Source organism: Phyllobates terribilis, unplaced genomic scaffold (assembly GCF_046119375.1).
Source record: "Phyllobates terribilis strain yellow unplaced genomic scaffold, ASM4611937v1 Scaffold_4__5_contigs__length_816908805, whole genome shotgun sequence".
Lineage (NCBI taxonomy): Eukaryota > Metazoa > Chordata > Amphibia > Anura > Dendrobatidae > Phyllobates > Phyllobates terribilis.
Window position 1 is genome coordinate 474,262,726 of NW_027362764.1, and position 16,689 is coordinate 474,279,414.

General features: G+C 41.1%; 1 protein-coding gene across 2 annotated transcripts in view; it reads right to left on the reverse strand.

Annotated features, from left to right (window-relative positions):
* Nucleotides 1–16,689, reverse strand: part of ACD (ACD shelterin complex subunit and telomerase recruitment factor) — a 74,111-nt gene that overhangs the window by 17,079 nt on the left and 40,343 nt on the right. For both annotated transcript variants that reach the window (XM_073678700.1, XM_073678701.1), the window contains 4 exons: nucleotides 12,451–12,532; nucleotides 10,319–10,381; nucleotides 7,672–7,797; nucleotides 6,123–7,060 (listed from right to left, as the gene is read on the reverse strand). In XM_073678700.1, coding sequence (XP_073534801.1) covers nucleotides 6,123–7,060; nucleotides 7,672–7,797; nucleotides 10,319–10,381; nucleotides 12,451–12,532 — 1,209 coding nt within the window. The remainder of the gene's footprint in view (nucleotides 1–6,122; nucleotides 7,061–7,671; nucleotides 7,798–10,318; nucleotides 10,382–12,450; nucleotides 12,533–16,689) is intronic.

Genomic DNA, 16,689 nt, shown 5'->3' on the forward strand with positions numbered 1-16,689 from the left:
GCTTGTTTAGACAGGCAGACCGCATTTCATTTGCGCACAGAACTATCAGTAATAGACTGTTCATTGTTTGTAGGCTGCCAATAGTCTCAGTAGCACAGGTCCGGTTTACACAAGAGTGCGATGATGTTTCTAGACTGCTTAAAAATCATTCCACCTGATGAATGAGTGTTTTGCCAGTACATTGGGTGATTGGCAGCCTGTTTACACTGCCTGGTTATTGGGAAAGGAGCGTTCCTAGAAATATTTGTTCACAGAAATCGTCCAGTGCAAATGCAGCTTTAAAGGGAAGCTCTCATCAGAAAATGACCTATTGTTTAAGGATTTTGTGTTAAATCTATTTTTTTTTTTTTTTTCATTTTTACTTACAGCAGGGTATATGTTAATTTTGTTTCTGTCTTGGGTTTAATGACCAGTGTGAACCTGCTCCTATTTTGCATGCATGCCAACTTATACTCCAGTTAATTTTTTTCGGTTACGTTTCTGCATTTAGTGCAGGGCTTGATGTGTTTTTGGACAATTCACAGCTGACATCAACCTCAAGCATTTTTATAGCATTTTTTTTTACTGACTTCATTGAAGTCAATGGGTGAAAAAAATGCAAAAACACTGATAGAATTGACATGCGGCAGATTTGAATCTGCACTAAATCTGCAAGTCACAAATAAGCAACGTGTGCATGAGACTTCAGGATTCTCATTCACTTTACTGGCATCAGGAAACCCTTCAAGTTTTGTGACAAATCTGCACTGAAAAAACGCACAGTGTGCACACAGCCTAAGTCTTCCCCAGTAATGGCTCACTGCAACAATTCTAGACAATTTTCTGTAAACAAAGATGAAATGTAATCATTAACACTAGATAGGTAATCGATTAATCCCATGAACTCCTAGATTAACTAGGCAAAAAAACAGCAATTTAAATCATTTAAGATAAAGTAACCTAGTACAAGATCTTGAAAGATATGTCTTCAGAGGTGGGAAAACCTGCTTAGACTAGATTATAAGAATGCATCCAGTACTGTGTGGCTCAATTCTGTCTTTTCTTTGCTGGATGTCTGCAGACACACCAGATCCTATAGATTTGTACATGAAAAACTCTTTATTAGTCTCTAACTATAATCCCATTATTGGGGTATACCTGTAGCGCCTCATCAACTATTGGGGCTGGTTTACTAATCATAACTTTTAGAAATCGCTGACAAGACAGTCTTAAAATATGCAAAATGTATCACAGTGGTTGATGCGGTTTTATAGATGGTGTAAACTGACGGCCTCCATACACATTAGACAGATTCGGCCAACAGTGTAATGTGTATGGGGGCCACAACTCATGATGTTGGAAAGAGAAAGATCTGACATGTCTGATTTCAGACTGCCGATCCTTTTTCTCTTTAAAGAGATAACTGCTGCCAGGGATGCCTGATAGAGAACACAGCTTATAGGAGAGCGGCCGGCCGAACGAACGATCTAAAGTGTATGGCGGGGCTTTAGACTAAATAGTCTAAAGATGTGCCAGATATACTAATTGGCTAACTTTGCTCTTAGTTATGCCAAAGTCTTGTTTTTTTCCATATCACCATCTTTATTAAAAACAAACTAAATTAGTAATCTTGCAATTAACACTGGCTACTAGGACATTTTTATGCTCATACTTCCTGTACTTTCAGGAAGAGTTTCCAGCAGTTTCTTCAGGGCTGTGGAGTCCGAGTCGGAGTCGGAGTCAGAGTCAGTGCTCATTTTGGTGGAGTCGGAGTTGGTATAAAATGGACCGACTCCTAAAATATATAATAAATTGGGTACAGTAATTCAATGCAGTTTGTGGGGAATATTTTTTCATAGGAATTTGGGAAAGTTATGAAATGTCCTATAAATGGCTGTTCTATTCCTGATCTATGGCTACATTCACACACAGCGTTTTTTGAGGATACGTTTTTCAGCTGCAAAAGCAGATCAGCTTTTTAAAAAACCGCATCACCTGAAAGGTTTTTGAGCTCATAGATGTTTTCAATAATAGCAAAAGCAGATTAGAAAAACGCCGCACAAACTGACATGCTCATTCTTTGGGAGGATCAGTTTTTGAGCCCAAAAACGAATCCTCACAAAAAGATGTTTCTGAATGTCATATCTTGAAACCCATTGACTTTGCTGGAGTGCCCAGAGACACTGCATTTTCCTGCAAAAAAAGTATCCGCAAAAACGCTGTGTGTGAATCATGGCCGTAGCCAGCGAGGGGCAGCTGCCCCCCTCCAGAAGCGGGGGCACGCACCTATCAAAACTCACTTGTATGCTGCAGTGCTCCCGTCCTGCACTGGCTCCAGACTGCAGGGGGCAATCTCCCCTCCTCTGTCCTGTCTTCTGCCATCTTCACTAGAGAGAGGAGGGGGAGGGGTGCTTGCCCTGCACAGGACCCGATTCCTGGGCCCCGAGCTGGAGAAAGTGAAAGTACTACTGCTCATCTCTGTCACAGGAAGGTAACTAAAGCTAATATTGCAGGTGATTATTATGTGCTCTCTGTACAATGTGTGTGAACTATATGTGCGATATGTGCAATGTACTATTTGCTGTCTGTAGCTGTCATCTGTCTATCACACTCTATCCCTCCATCCATCCCTCTATCTATCTATCCATTCATCTATCCCTCCAGCTATCCCTCATTATATTCTATCTAAATATCTTGATTATTGTATCATAAAAATGATTAAATGTCTGATGTTCACATTGTACTACAATAAATTTTTCACTTAAATATAAGCAATATATGTGGGAGTCTGAGTCGTGGAGTCGGTAAGGGAAATTGAGGAGTCGGAGTCACAGGTTTGGCTTACCGACTCCACAGCCCTGGTTTCCTTATCATTGGAGGCAGGATGACAATGACAGGTGACACATATAAACACAACTAATAACAAAGGTTCAACAATTTACAATAGGCAATGTCACAGCGGATCCTGCTAACCCTTCTTTCACAATGACCTGTGCACACGCTCATTAGATGGGTCAGACTCTGCTCATTTTGGCTAGGTACATGTGTAATTTCCTGAAACAGCAGGAAGTTAGGATCTAAAAAAGCCCCAGTGACCAGTGTGAGAATTATAAGATTTTTATATTTTATTTTTAATACAGAATTTTTATAGAAAAAAAATATGTCAGGGGGTTTATCCAGATGCAAAGCGAGCGAGCAATGCTGTATGAGTGACTCCAGTGTAGTTAGTGGTGATACGCTGTTTCCATAACTCCTTTTCATTTCCATGGGAGTTCCGCAAACATTGTGGTACCACTGTGCTTCGCTCTTTTCCTAACCCCTCCTCTGGTGGCCTAAAAGCAGTTTTCCCATCACTGCCATCAAAGGCAGTGATGCGAATTACCCTTGAAGTTAAAGTAATAGAGTATTCTTCAATAGGCGAGTGACCTGACCTCATCCAGATGCTTTTCACTTACTGAAGACACCACTGAAGGGGAAAAGACACAAAAAAAGCAGCAAAAGAAACCAGCTACAGTAAAGGGCAGGCCAAGCACCTCAAGGAATCAAACTCTGTATTTGTCTATGTGTTCCAGACTTCAGACAGTCACGAACTGTAAGGGGTTTGCATCCAAGTATTAAAAATAATTCTTATTATGTTACTTTATACAAATTACTCTTGGACGGACTATGTATAAAATAGTAGTAATTCCTAAATGGTCAATATTTTTGTAAAATCTCTTGAATTAAAGCTGAAAATTAGTACAAATAAACTCTGCACAGAATAAAGTAAGTGTGAACAGGTGCAAGCTGCTCGTACTGCATAAAGTACAGATAATTGATTACAACATCACTCTGTATACACCAAGATATATGCTAACATAGAATATATAATATTTAAACTGCATTACTGCTATATAAAATTTACTTATAAAATGAAGGTACTTAGAGTACAATTTGGCCAATTTGTGTGTGCCCCCAGACGCGACAAGGTGACCTTTCTTTGGTAGTAGCCTAAACACAATATTTATCAAACATGCCTCTCTAGAGTACTACAACTTTAAGGGTACGTCCCCACGTTCCGGGGCCACCTGCAGCCCCGACACTGCGGAGAAGCCGAGTGGCTCCCGCCATCATTTATGCAAATGAGCGGCCACGATTTTTTTTTTTCACATGCGGACTTTTCTCATTGATGTTAGTCTATGGGGAAAGTACACATGTGGACCCGCAACAGAAATTGACATACTGCGGGTCTTAAAGGAGCCCCGCATGTCAGTTTCCGCGGGTGATCTGCAGGTGTACAGAGACGCATAGTGGACATGGGATTTCTGGAAATCCCATCCACTGTGCTGTAACATCTGGACGCTGCGGGTTTGCCGCTGCATAAACACGCAGCTTCAAACCCGCAGCGGCTCCTGATCGTGTGCACATACCCTAAAGGGCGTGTAAGATCCAGCACTAATTAAAAACAGCCATAGGCCTACGGAAGGGGTGTTTAGCCAAATACAGCGGCAGACACCACAACCAGTAGTATAGTAAAAAAAAAAAAAAAAAAACTCACCAGCACCTCATAGCAGGTTTTGGTCCCGCCAGAGAAACGTTGTATTATCATGGCTAATGGGCACACATGAATTGGCCAATTTGTGACCTAAGTACCTTCATTTTAGAAGTATAATTTATATAGCAGTAATGCAGTGTATATATATTAGCATATACAGAGTGCTGCTGTATTCTTCTATTTGTATATTAAAGCTGAAAGTTTACACATCAATGGATCTGAAACAAAACCATGGAGATGTGAATGAACTAGTAAATGAAAGCTAAATTATGAAAATTCTGGCACTCTCCAAATACTTCTACACCCATCTAGATTTCGTTACCTGGGATTGAAAGGCATCCTCTACCAAGTAAATAAAACTTTGTGACAAAAGTGCATTACTTAGATTTCTCTGATCCCGAGTTACATGACTTTAGTCCAGTGGCCTGTATGACTTTCCATGGGCGGGTGTTTAAACGGTCGGGCATGGGTCCTGCTCTGTTCCTGTCTATTGAGGCCTGCTGGTACCAGTGCTGTGAAGTCGGAGTCTGTATAAAATGGACCGACTCCTAAAATATATAGTAAATTGGGTTTAGTAGTTCAATGCAGGATGTGCTGTATATGTTTTCATAAGAATTTGGGAAAGTTATGAAATGTCCTATAAATGTCTGTTCTATTCCTGATATAAGGATCCAGGCTTTTAGTTGAGATGAATCTGTGCTGCACTTTATGTACATGCTCAGTAGTAAAGCTCCTCCCCTACAGATCAGAGCAAAAAGGCACTGGAAAGGAATGCCTGCACTCATCTCAGAACTGCTAGAGTGAACAGGAAAAAGCTTGATTATTGTATCATAATGGTGTTGAAAAGCCTGATGTTACCATTTTACTACAGTAAATGTATCGCTTAAACATGAGCCATGTATGAGGGAGTTGGAGTGGGAGGTTTGGCTTACCGACTCCACAGCCCTGGCTGGCACATAGAGAGGTGAGATACTAGAGCTAATGTACACCTTGTTGCGGTGGGAAGATTTTTACACTCTTTTGATCAAAATAGTGTCAACTAAGTACCCTATGTTATCTGCATGTACTAATACTATTTCCTTAACGCAGGGTATTTGCCCATTTGTTTTTATTCTAGGTTATGTTTATAAATGGTCACAGTGTGAATGTGCACCTACACATTGCACTTATACCAACAGGTGTTCCAGCTCATTTCTTTGGTTTTGCTTTATTATTTTAGTCCAGACCTGCAAACACAGTTCTGTGTACTACTGGAAACAGTCAACAACCTTGTGCCAACAATGAGCATGGAAAGATAACATTACAGATGTTCACTGCTCCTCTTATAATACTGCTTAGATGGAACAGTTTTTGTGCTTCCTCTTCCAGTGGGGACAGGCATGTGACCACTGCAGCCAATTGCAGAACATAGCCGTGAACAACGAGTCATGGCTGAGTCCAGTGATTGGCTGCAGCAATCACATGCTTGTATGACCGGAAGAGGATGTACCTGGCAGGATCCATGTCACATCGTATATTCTTTAAGACTATGGCCAAATATGACAAATTAAATGCATTTCACTGTGGAAATGTAGCTATAACAACAATTAATAGCAGCAACATTCCTCACCAATTTAGTCCTTTCTATTTCCATGGTAGGGACTGGGTTTTTCTCTTTGACCTGGAAAGAAGACGACGATCCATGCGTTGCATTAGATGGTGCTTCCTGTATCAAGTCTTTATTTGTTGTAGGCCCATTTGAAGAATCTTTAGTTACAAGGATTGTTGGATTGACCACAAACTGTAAGCTGGGTTTATGTGCTTTTATTCTCTTTCTGCTAAATTTATCGCATTGTGCATAATGTGATTTAACATGATGTTTAGTTTTCTTGTTATTTTGTTCCATATCTCCATCAGGGATTGCTGCCTCTTTTTTTCCTATCTGGTTACTGACTTCAGTGAACTTAACACCATCCTCATTATTAGACGGCACGGTAGTAGTCACACAATCTGGCCTTTCTATGTGTGCAGGCTCCTGTTGTGCCAATTCTGACCATGGATCCTCACAAGTTTGCTTCCTCTTCGAGGGCCTCCGTGTGCCCGGGGAACAGCTTTTCTCTCTGTTGCTCTCATTACTTAGGGAGGAACAGTCTCTTTTAGAGGCAGAGCTGCTTTTATTTTCTGATATATGGGACTTAATTGGACTGATCTGAACTTTATTGCCTGTTGACAAACTTCTCTGCAGTGAATCTTTGAATGAGTCTTGAGTAAGTGGTATTAGGTTGAGAGAGGCAGCACAGGAGTGTCCACTTCCTCCTTGTTTGCAGTTGGGGCTGGCATTACTGCTGGCACTGCCAGTCTGAGGTCTACTTGTACTGGGCTGTTCTGGGTGTAAAGAATGTTCGGAAAACATCAAGGGAGAAATCCCATTCTGGCCATCAGTGGAGTCACCCATAGATACATCTGCAGGAGGTGTGAATATATCGGGAGTGCTACTGTCCGGATCTGATCCAACCTCATTTTCCCTGCTCTTCTGGGAACCAGAAGATGAACACTTTGGCTGGGAATCTAAAAAAGCAAACACAAAAAGTTACTACTAGTAAAAAGCCGTATTAACACATTATATATGCACACAAGAACAAAAAAACAATGTTTTCCATTACATTGTTCTGATAGAATATCATTCTTAGGTTTCCAATAGATATATGTAATAATGGGGGATTGTATGTTTTATAAACAAAAAAAAAAATCAGCACTTCTCTAGAGTTCATGCACCACCTTATTCTATGGATGCTTAAGGGTATATGCACACTTCAGTATTTGCAGCAGAAAAATCTGCTGCAAATACTGATATGTTGTCAAGAAAAAGCAGCATAAAATACTTGTCTTTTTGACGTGTTTTTCCCATTCATTAGTACTGGGTGAAATCTATAGCAAAAATGCTGAAACAAATGACATAAATCTGCACTAAGTCTGCAAGGAAAAAATAAGCAACATGTGCATGAGACTACAGGAATCTCCTTCACTTGGTGGTACTAGGAAATCCTCAAGGTTATTGTCCCCTAATTAAGGTCATATCTGCCATCTTTTATTGTACTAGGCTTACCACTAATATATATCTCAATTAATAAAAATACTGGTTTCTTGTGTAGTTTTATTTCATTAAGGGCTCTTCTCACCAGAACTCGTAGCAATGCTGACGCAAAGGGACTGTAGCTTGTTCCAGGGGTTTTGGGATTGACAGCTTGGCCCTTCTTCTACGGGCTCCTCATAAGGTGAAGATAATGCTGTACCGTATGGCTGTGCTGGAATAATGTGATCAGTGAGGGGAGAACAGAAATTAGCTCGACAAAACTTAAAAAGGACACACATTGCAGATTTAGAGACTTGCCTTGAGTTTTGGTTGGTAAGGGTCTTGAAATTCAGAGACCCCCCCCTTTTTTAAAAGTGACAGTGAGCACTGAGAACAGTAGACTGATACTGACAAAATACTATGTTCCCAAAATAAAAAGTTATTATGCACTGCACATGTTTGGCTACCTGCAGGTTTACTAGTTACTTAGATACAGAAAAATATAGAAATTCTGTTTATAACTAGGCCGATCCCAAAGGGAATAAAGCATCCCTAAGGTTTGGTATTCTGCACATTGTTTTTTTCAAAAGCACAAGACAAACAAATCTCTACTGCACAAGCAAAAAGTATATATCAAAACCCTGTGTAGTAGTCCCCTTATCACTATTCAGCACCAAATAATACCTAAATACATAAAATGACTTCTAAATATGGAGCACATTATATGGCACATCCTTAAATGGAAACACCATTGAAAATTCACGTTTCCCAATATTAACTACTTCTGGACGACCATGAACTATAAACGTCCGGGTGGTTTGCATTATGCTTTGCAGTGATGTTCTAAAATGTCACTGCACAGTATAGCAGCTGCACAAGATCATGCAGGTGCAGGAGTGGGGAGCTGGCTGTCAGACACAGCCAGACTCCCCATAGAGAAGGCAGAGACTGTTTTTTACCATCTCTGCCTTCTCTATCGCTGTATACACAATGCTGAAGAAGTGCTATGTGTACAGTAATAGGTAGCGCTGACGCCGCTTTCTCCTCCTGACACAGCGGTCATGTGGTTGCCGGGTGAAGGGATGGAGCAGGAGCTGGTGGGTCCTAGAAAAAACAGTCAGCTCTGCAGCCAGGAAACTGAATTTATATTAATTGAGGCCATTATACCAGCCTCAGTTACAAGTAGAACACATTACAAAAACTAAGTATTTAAATGTTGAAATGCCCATCAAAAGTCTCGGGGGGGTGGGGTGGAGGGTGGGGCGGGGAAGGGACGATGTGTAAAATAAATTGAAAACAAAAAAGAGGGAAAATAAAAAAAAATTAACAAAAAAAAACAGCCACAAGGGGGAAACAAATTTCAAAATGTATGTTTTAGTGGTCCTTTGTCTTTCACATTTTTTTATGACCACAGACATACATTTCCTTTATTTTCCCACAAATATAAGCAAAAAATATAGTGAGTTAAAGCGTATGAAAATAAAAGTTAGGCCTCATGTATTACGAAAAAAAGATGCAAAAAGTATTTGAATATCTGTACAAGAAAACATTTGGTCAGAAATGGGGATAAATGGCCCGGTCAAGAACTTATTAATAGAATTCAAAAAGAACTCCAAATTCCTATGTGGCAAGAGCACGCACTTTCAGATGTAAGAAGTCTAACAGCTTATGGTGATCAACGAAAAAACATATACCAGTCTTCTTGATTTGCCATTTTGAAGCAGCCAAATGCTACCAAAAGGTTTTTTTTGCTGATCATAAGATAAGGTAGGGATTCCAAGTTCCATATGAAGTAAACAGAGCAGGTTCCTTACAAAGAATATATTTAGAATTTTAAAACCTGTCACCAGGTTTGTCACTTATGAAGTAACACCAGTTAGTTTAAGATCTCATTTACAACATTCTAATATGCTGTATATATGCCCTCCATCCAGCCTGCAAGACAAGAAAAACATCTAGTATAATACTAACCTATGGGGCGGTCTGGTCTGATGGGCGTCGCTTGTCTTGGTCCGATGCCTTTGTTTTTCTTGCAATGCCGTCCTCCTTCTTGGTTCATGTGGAGGACTCGTCCCTACACCATACTCACCTTTGTCCCCAGCATTGGGCTCCTGCACATGCGTTCGTCTCTGCCCTCTCAAGGGCAAAGCAATGTACTGCAGTACAGGAAAGGTCAAAGAGCCCAGGCGCATGCTCACTGCAGTACTTAACTCTGCCCTGAGAAGTACACCTGCGCAGGAGCACGATGCCGGGGACCCTGTGTGGATCATGTAGGAAGCTCCATCCACACAAAGCACAGAAGGAGGACGGCATCGCAAGGAGAGAGGAGGCACTGGAGCAAGGCAAGCGACGCCCATTGGACTGGATCACCCAGTAGGTGAGTATTATAAAAGGTGTTTTTCTGGTCTTTTAGGCCGGATCGTGGGCTTATATATACAGCATATTAGAATGCTGTACATCAGGGCAGAAAGGTACTGGGACAAACATGGCGATAGGTTCCCTTTAATGTAAAATGAAGTAAGACCGATTTATTTTATTTTTCCTCTAGCTGTCCAAATGTGAACTAGGCCCAGGCACATGCATGCTTTAGTGGCTTGCAGACAATAATAAATGTAATGGGAAGAGCTGATCAAGAGACCTGGCATGTAATTGTGTCCGTTGTCAATAAACACTGTAATTACCCTCCTGTTCACGCGGCACAAGGGACATACACTAAATTAGAATATTATAGTCCTTGGACATTTGACACTTACAGGAATTATCTCCTTCAGAAGAATCTGCGGGTTCACTGGTGCACTGACCTTCATACCTGCACTCTGGAGAAAAGGAACATTTGTTATTTGAGCACCAAGACTACAATAATATAATGCATATATAGAAGATTTGGCCCTTATGATACTAATTGCTCAATAACATACCAACTAAAATCGAAAAAAAAAGCTAAAATCCTTAAAAGATTATATAGAAAGAGCTTTGTCCAGGGGTTGTCTCAAATTCATTAATGAGGAAAAAAATAGTAATTTTGTCTTTGCAATTAACTCATTATTAAGATTCCTCTCTGTTCTCAAGAATACAGGAATTTTTACATTTTCTGGTGAACAGTTCAATGCCCAGGTTACGACCTGCAGTCGGTTAGCTAGGCATGGAGCGTGGCATGAGCAGGCTCTATGCTTTACAGCCTGAAGCCGGCTGATTGCTATACCTGGCCAGCATCAATCCTCCTAAGCTTCTGAGGAAAGCTACCTCTGCTAGCAGCCAGTTCAGACCAGCAGAGTGACCATGCCTCCAGCCTAAACAGTTGGTCTTCATGAGCTGCTTCTTGGGGTTGGCAGGGGGCTAGAAGGAGTGCACTCCTGAAGATACAACCCCTTTAATTCAAAATGCACATTAAAAAAATTGTATATTAGCAGATACCATCAAAATACTTTATTTAGCAATTCTTCACATTATTGCATGAATAAGTATGGGGAACTAACAGAATGGTGGCGTATAGCCCCAACAGCAATACTAATGAACTAGATATAATATCCTTGTCATAGAATAGTCATACAGAATATGCCAGGATTCAAGACAAGAAAAAAAATAGGCTTAGACACAAATGTAAAGTTGAAAAAAAGACTTTGATGAATGGAACGATGGGAAAGGTTTCTAAGTTACACAGTCCCATAAAATAATACGGGCACAGGAATAATGGATCAGCACTCCGTTAGCATGGTGCACGTGGAGTAAAATATGCAGAAAGGAAGTAATTCCCAACACTCACGTGTTCAATGAATAATTGCTCTTTTATTTCATTGCGCCAAAGGACGTTTCAGCCTGTCCCAGGCTTTTTTTTGTTGAAAAAAGCCTGGGACAGGCTGAAACGTCCTTTAGAGCAATTATTCATTGAACACGTGAGTGCTGGGAATTACTTCCTTTCTGCATAAATAATAATTCTAGCAGTGACAGCATTAAGAGGGAACAGTGGGCATCATGGCATGTAGTTTTGAGAAGACTCTAAACCATCTTGAGAACAATTTACACCCAGCCTCCAGAAAATGACTGGAGATGGAAGTATAGATTTTGGATTTAAGAAAAAAAAAAAAAAAAAAAAGATGAAGATTTCCACTCCCAATTCCAAGGAAATGAGGCCTGTCTTGGGAAGACCTCAACGTGGAATTTATGAATGATGGTGTGTGTCCCGTCAAGCCAATACAGAACATTTAAAGCATCTTTTTAAGTGAGAGAAAGTTGTAAAGAGGCCAAAAAGATATATGCAAAGATATACACATAAGCAATAATTGCTAGGCCTTGATACTCTTTTTAACCCACTAACTAGAGCTTGCTCAATTGCTGCGGCGAGCTCACCCCATGGGCCGCTTTATACACTCGCACCCGAATTGCGCCATACATGCAAGGCAGATGTTGGGAAGGGGTTAAACTACAACTGTTCCTGGTTAAAAAAAAAAAAGAAGCTATATACAGTTATGCTGATGGAAAAATAAAAAAAAGTTATTCTTGGAAGAGGAGGACTTTAAAAACAGCCTGGCAGGGAGAAAAGATTGTGAAGTTGCAAATACAGCAATTGCCTAATACCTTGCTATTGATACATACCCTGCTGCCAGCAGTGCGGTACACTGGGGTGCCGAGGTATTTGGCTCGGCTCTGTACAGCAGTACAATGAATCTGCAGCTCAGCTAACAAGATAGACTTTTAGAGTTAACTTCGATAAAACGTTTAAAAATAAATTAAAACTGTTCAGAAACTGCAGCCATATTTTACATAACTCCTCCATTTTCACAGGCTGAAAAGTGATTGGGCAAACTAGCTAATATTTAGAATTATGATATTTATAATTGCTGAAGTTTTAACACCTTGATGCTGTGTGGCTACGTCTATTACATACCTGTCATCTGTTCCAAAATGGCTTCCTCGTGTGGAGGAATAAGGAGCAAATCTAAAGGGATAACAAATCGTTCAGTATTTTCCTGAAACGAAAAAGGTACAAAATATATAAAATATAACAAAATGCAAATTTGCCCTTGGGAGAATCTTTCCCAATTCTTTCAAATGAGATTTTATACATGCGAAACAGATTTTACAGTGAACTGTACCACATGCGGTCTTAAAATTTGGAGAAATCTTGATTACGGTCCAACATGTGGAGTGTAGTTTACAGCGTTTATTCAGGTGAATGAAGATGAATCAGATACATATGGAGGAACAGAAAATCATTGTCCTGTGTGAGGGCCACCCTCACACGATGTGGCTGGCCGTGTGCTGCTCTTAGACCTACATTTCTTTATCACTGATATCGTTGTCCATAGGCGTTCGCAGAGTAGATTGATAATCATTTCAAAGTTGCTCCACTCAAGCTTTTTTTAATCTCTACACACTGAGATTTCTTTTCTTACATGTGCCAAGCCTGTACATCACACGTCGGTGGTGGGCATATGCAGTGGGTTCAGGAGCTTCTCCATACAAGATGGGTGACACTATGCCATACAGCCAGAGCCGACCTCTAACAGCAGCGATCACAGCAGGTTGTTTAAAAACTTAAGCTGTCAATCTCTGACTGTAGCATTTAAATGGCACAGTGCTGGTCAGGTGAACGTTTTGCCCCCCATTTCCACAAGACCACAGGATGGATGTCAATGGGTTGTAATGGCTGCTGGGGCATACTGAAAGTCATTATCTTGTGGCTGGGCTTCATAGGAAATGGCTAATTTTTTTTACTACATGGTGTGTGTGTGTGTGTGTGTGTGTGTGTGTGTGTGTGTGTGTGTGTGTGTGTGTGTGTAATATAAATATTATATATATATATATATATATATATATATATATATATATATATATATATATATATATATATATATAAAATTGTAGAAACAGCACTCCAAAAATCATCTATTTTTATCTATTTTTGGAGTGCTGTTTCTACTATTTTTTTTCATATGTAAGAAGGTTTGGTATTTACCTGGAGGACAGGCACCCACCCATTTACAAGTTGTTTGCTTGTGCTGTTCTTTTTCTTTTTTTTCTATATCTATCTCTATATATAATGTATGTACAGTACAGACCAAATGTTTGGACACACCTTCTCATTTAAAGATTTTTCTGTATTTTTATGACTATGGAAATTGTACATTCACACTGAAGGCATCAAAACTATGAATTAACACATGTGGAATTATATACTTAACAAAAAAGTGTGAAACCACTGAAAATATGTCTTATATTCTAGGTTCTTCAAAGTAGCCACCTTTTGCTTTGATGACTGCTTTGCACACTCTTGGCATTCTCTTGATGAGCTTCAAGAGGTAGTCACCGAAAATGGTCTTCCAACAATCTTGAAGGAGTTCCCAGAGATGTTTAGCACTTGTTGGCCCTTTTGCCTTCACTCTGCGGTCCAGCTCACCCTAAACCATCTCGATTGGGTTCAGGTCTGGAGACTGTGGAGGCCAGGTCATCTGGCGTAGCACCCCATCACTCTCCTTCTTGGTCAAATAGCCCTTACACAGCCTGGAGGTGTGTTTGGGGTCATTGTCCTGTTGAAAAATAAATGATGGTCCAACTAAAAGCAAACCGGATGGAATAGCATGCCGCTGCAAGATGCTGTGGTAGCTATGCTGGTTCAGTATGCCTTCCATTTTGAATAAATCCCCAACAGTGTCACCAGCAAAGCACCCCCACACCATCACACCTCCTCCTCCATGTTTCACGGTGGGAACCAGGCATGTAGAGTCCATCCATTCACCTTTTCTGCGTCGCACAAAGACACGGTGGTTGGAACAAAAGATCTCAAATTTGGCCTCATCAGACTAAAGCACAGATTTCCACTGGTCTAATGTCCATTCTTTGTGTTCTTTAGCCCAAACAAGTCTCTTCTGCTTGTTGCCTGTCCTTAGCAGTGGTTTCCTAGCAGCTATTTTACCATGAAGGCCTGCTGCACAAAGTCTCCTCTTAACAGTTGTTGTAGAGATGTGTCTGCTGCTAGAACTCTGTGTGGCATTGACCTGGTCTCTAATCTGAGCTGCTGTTAACCTGCGATTTCTGAGGCTGGTGACTCGGATAAACTTATCCTCAGAAGCAGAGGTGACTCTTGGTCTTCCTTTCCTGGGGCGGTCCTCATGTGAGCCAGTTTCTTTGTAGCGCTTGATGGTTTTTGCAACTGCACTTGGGGACACTTTCAAAGTTTGCCCAATTTTTCGGACTGACAGACCTTCATTTCTTAAAGTAATGATGGCCACTCGTTTTTCTTTACTTAGAATTTGTATTATGGCAAGAAAAAAGCAGCTAACAGTCTATTCAGTAGGACTATCAGCTGTGTATCCACCAAACTTCTGCACAACACAACTGATGGTCCCAACCCCATTTATAAGGCAAGAAATCCCACTTATTAAACCTGACAGGGCACACCTGTGAAGTGAAAACCATTTCCGGTGACTACCTCTTGAAGCTCATCAAGAGAATGCCAAGAGTGTGCAAAGCAGTCATCAAAGCAAAAGGTGGCTACTTTGAAGAACCTAGAATATAAGACATATTTTCAGTGGTTTCACACTTTTTTGTTAAGTATATAATTCCACATGTGTTAATTCATAGTTTTGATGCATTCAGTGTGAATGTACAATTTTTATAGTCATGAAAATACAGAAAAATCTTTAAATGAGAAGGTGTGTCCAAACTTTTGGTCGGTACCGTGTGTGATTGCAGACTTATGAAACCCCCCCAGTACACGCACTGTGGGGATTCGCCTGTTTCAGACCCGGTAACGGAGGGCATGTACGAGTTATATATAACCCCGGCCAGTGGGCGGGGGCTCGCTCTCCATATACTGGCCGGCTGAGTCGCTAGACAGGGCGTGGCCACGGCTCAATACAAGTGTATGGAGTGATACAGCACCGACTGGCCGGGGGTATGCATAACTCATACATACCCTCCATTATCAGGTCTGAAACCGGCAAATCCCTGCAGCGAACAATGTGTGCACTGGGGATTCCCAAGTCTGCAGTCACACAGAGTGACTGAAGACTTATCGGTTTTGACCGCCCCCTATACCCAATTCAAAAATAGAGAAATTAAAAAAACATAATTGCCATCACCGCCGCTGTATAGGTCCGATATATATGGAAGTAATTAACCCATAGGTTAAACAGTGTAAAGGAAAAAAAAAATTCAAATTCCATTTTCAATCACCTCCCTCCAAAAATGGAACAAAAAGTGATCAAAACTTTCTATTTACCCTAAAATTGTACCAGTAAAAATTACAGCTTGCTATGCAAAAAACAAGACATCACAAAATAGAGATAGAGAAATAAAAAAAAAGTCACGAGTCTCAGAAAATGGTGACACAAACCAAGTTTTTTTTGTTTTTTTTTAACCAGGTAAGAATTAGAAAAAACTATATGGCTTGTTGGTGATGTCTACGCCTCAGCCCCGCGTCTCCTGTCATGTCTACGCCTCAGCCCCGCGTCTCCTGTCATGTCTACGCCTCAGCCCCGCGTCTCCTGTCATGTCTACGCCTCAGCCCCGCGTCTCCTGTCATGTCTACGCCTCAGCCCCGCGTCTCCTGTCATGTCTACGCCTCAGCCCCGCGTCTCCTGTCATGTGTATGGCCCAGCCCCGTGTCTCCTGTCATGTGTATGGCCCAGGCCTATGTCTGCGGTGATGCAAATACAGCAGTCTCGGTACGACTTACTGCTGCAAATTCTTTCCAAAATGTATCATCGCAAAGAGTCACCTGTGCTGCAGACTGATGTAAACCTGGAAAAGCAGTAACGAGTAGGAACATCATCCACACCACCTAACATCAAGCATCGCACCAAAGAGAAACAGCTCCAGCCAGATGTTAGGGAAGAGTTAATTAAATGTTTGACCCAATATAGCAGGGTAATTTTCAAGTTGATAATTTTGTACGGCCCCAGAAGGATGGTATAAATATCCAAATGGCCTTTGTTCAGAAAAAAAAGTTCCTCTCCCCTGCTCTAGAGCAGAGGTCCCCAACCGCCGGTCCGCGGACCAGGACCGGGCCGTTGGGGTTTTTCAGCCGGTCCGCGGCGCCGCTGACAGCTAGCTCCGCGGCCCTGCGCCTGGTCAGAGCTCGCTCTGTGTGGATTTATAATGTTTTCTGCCATAGCCGTGACAG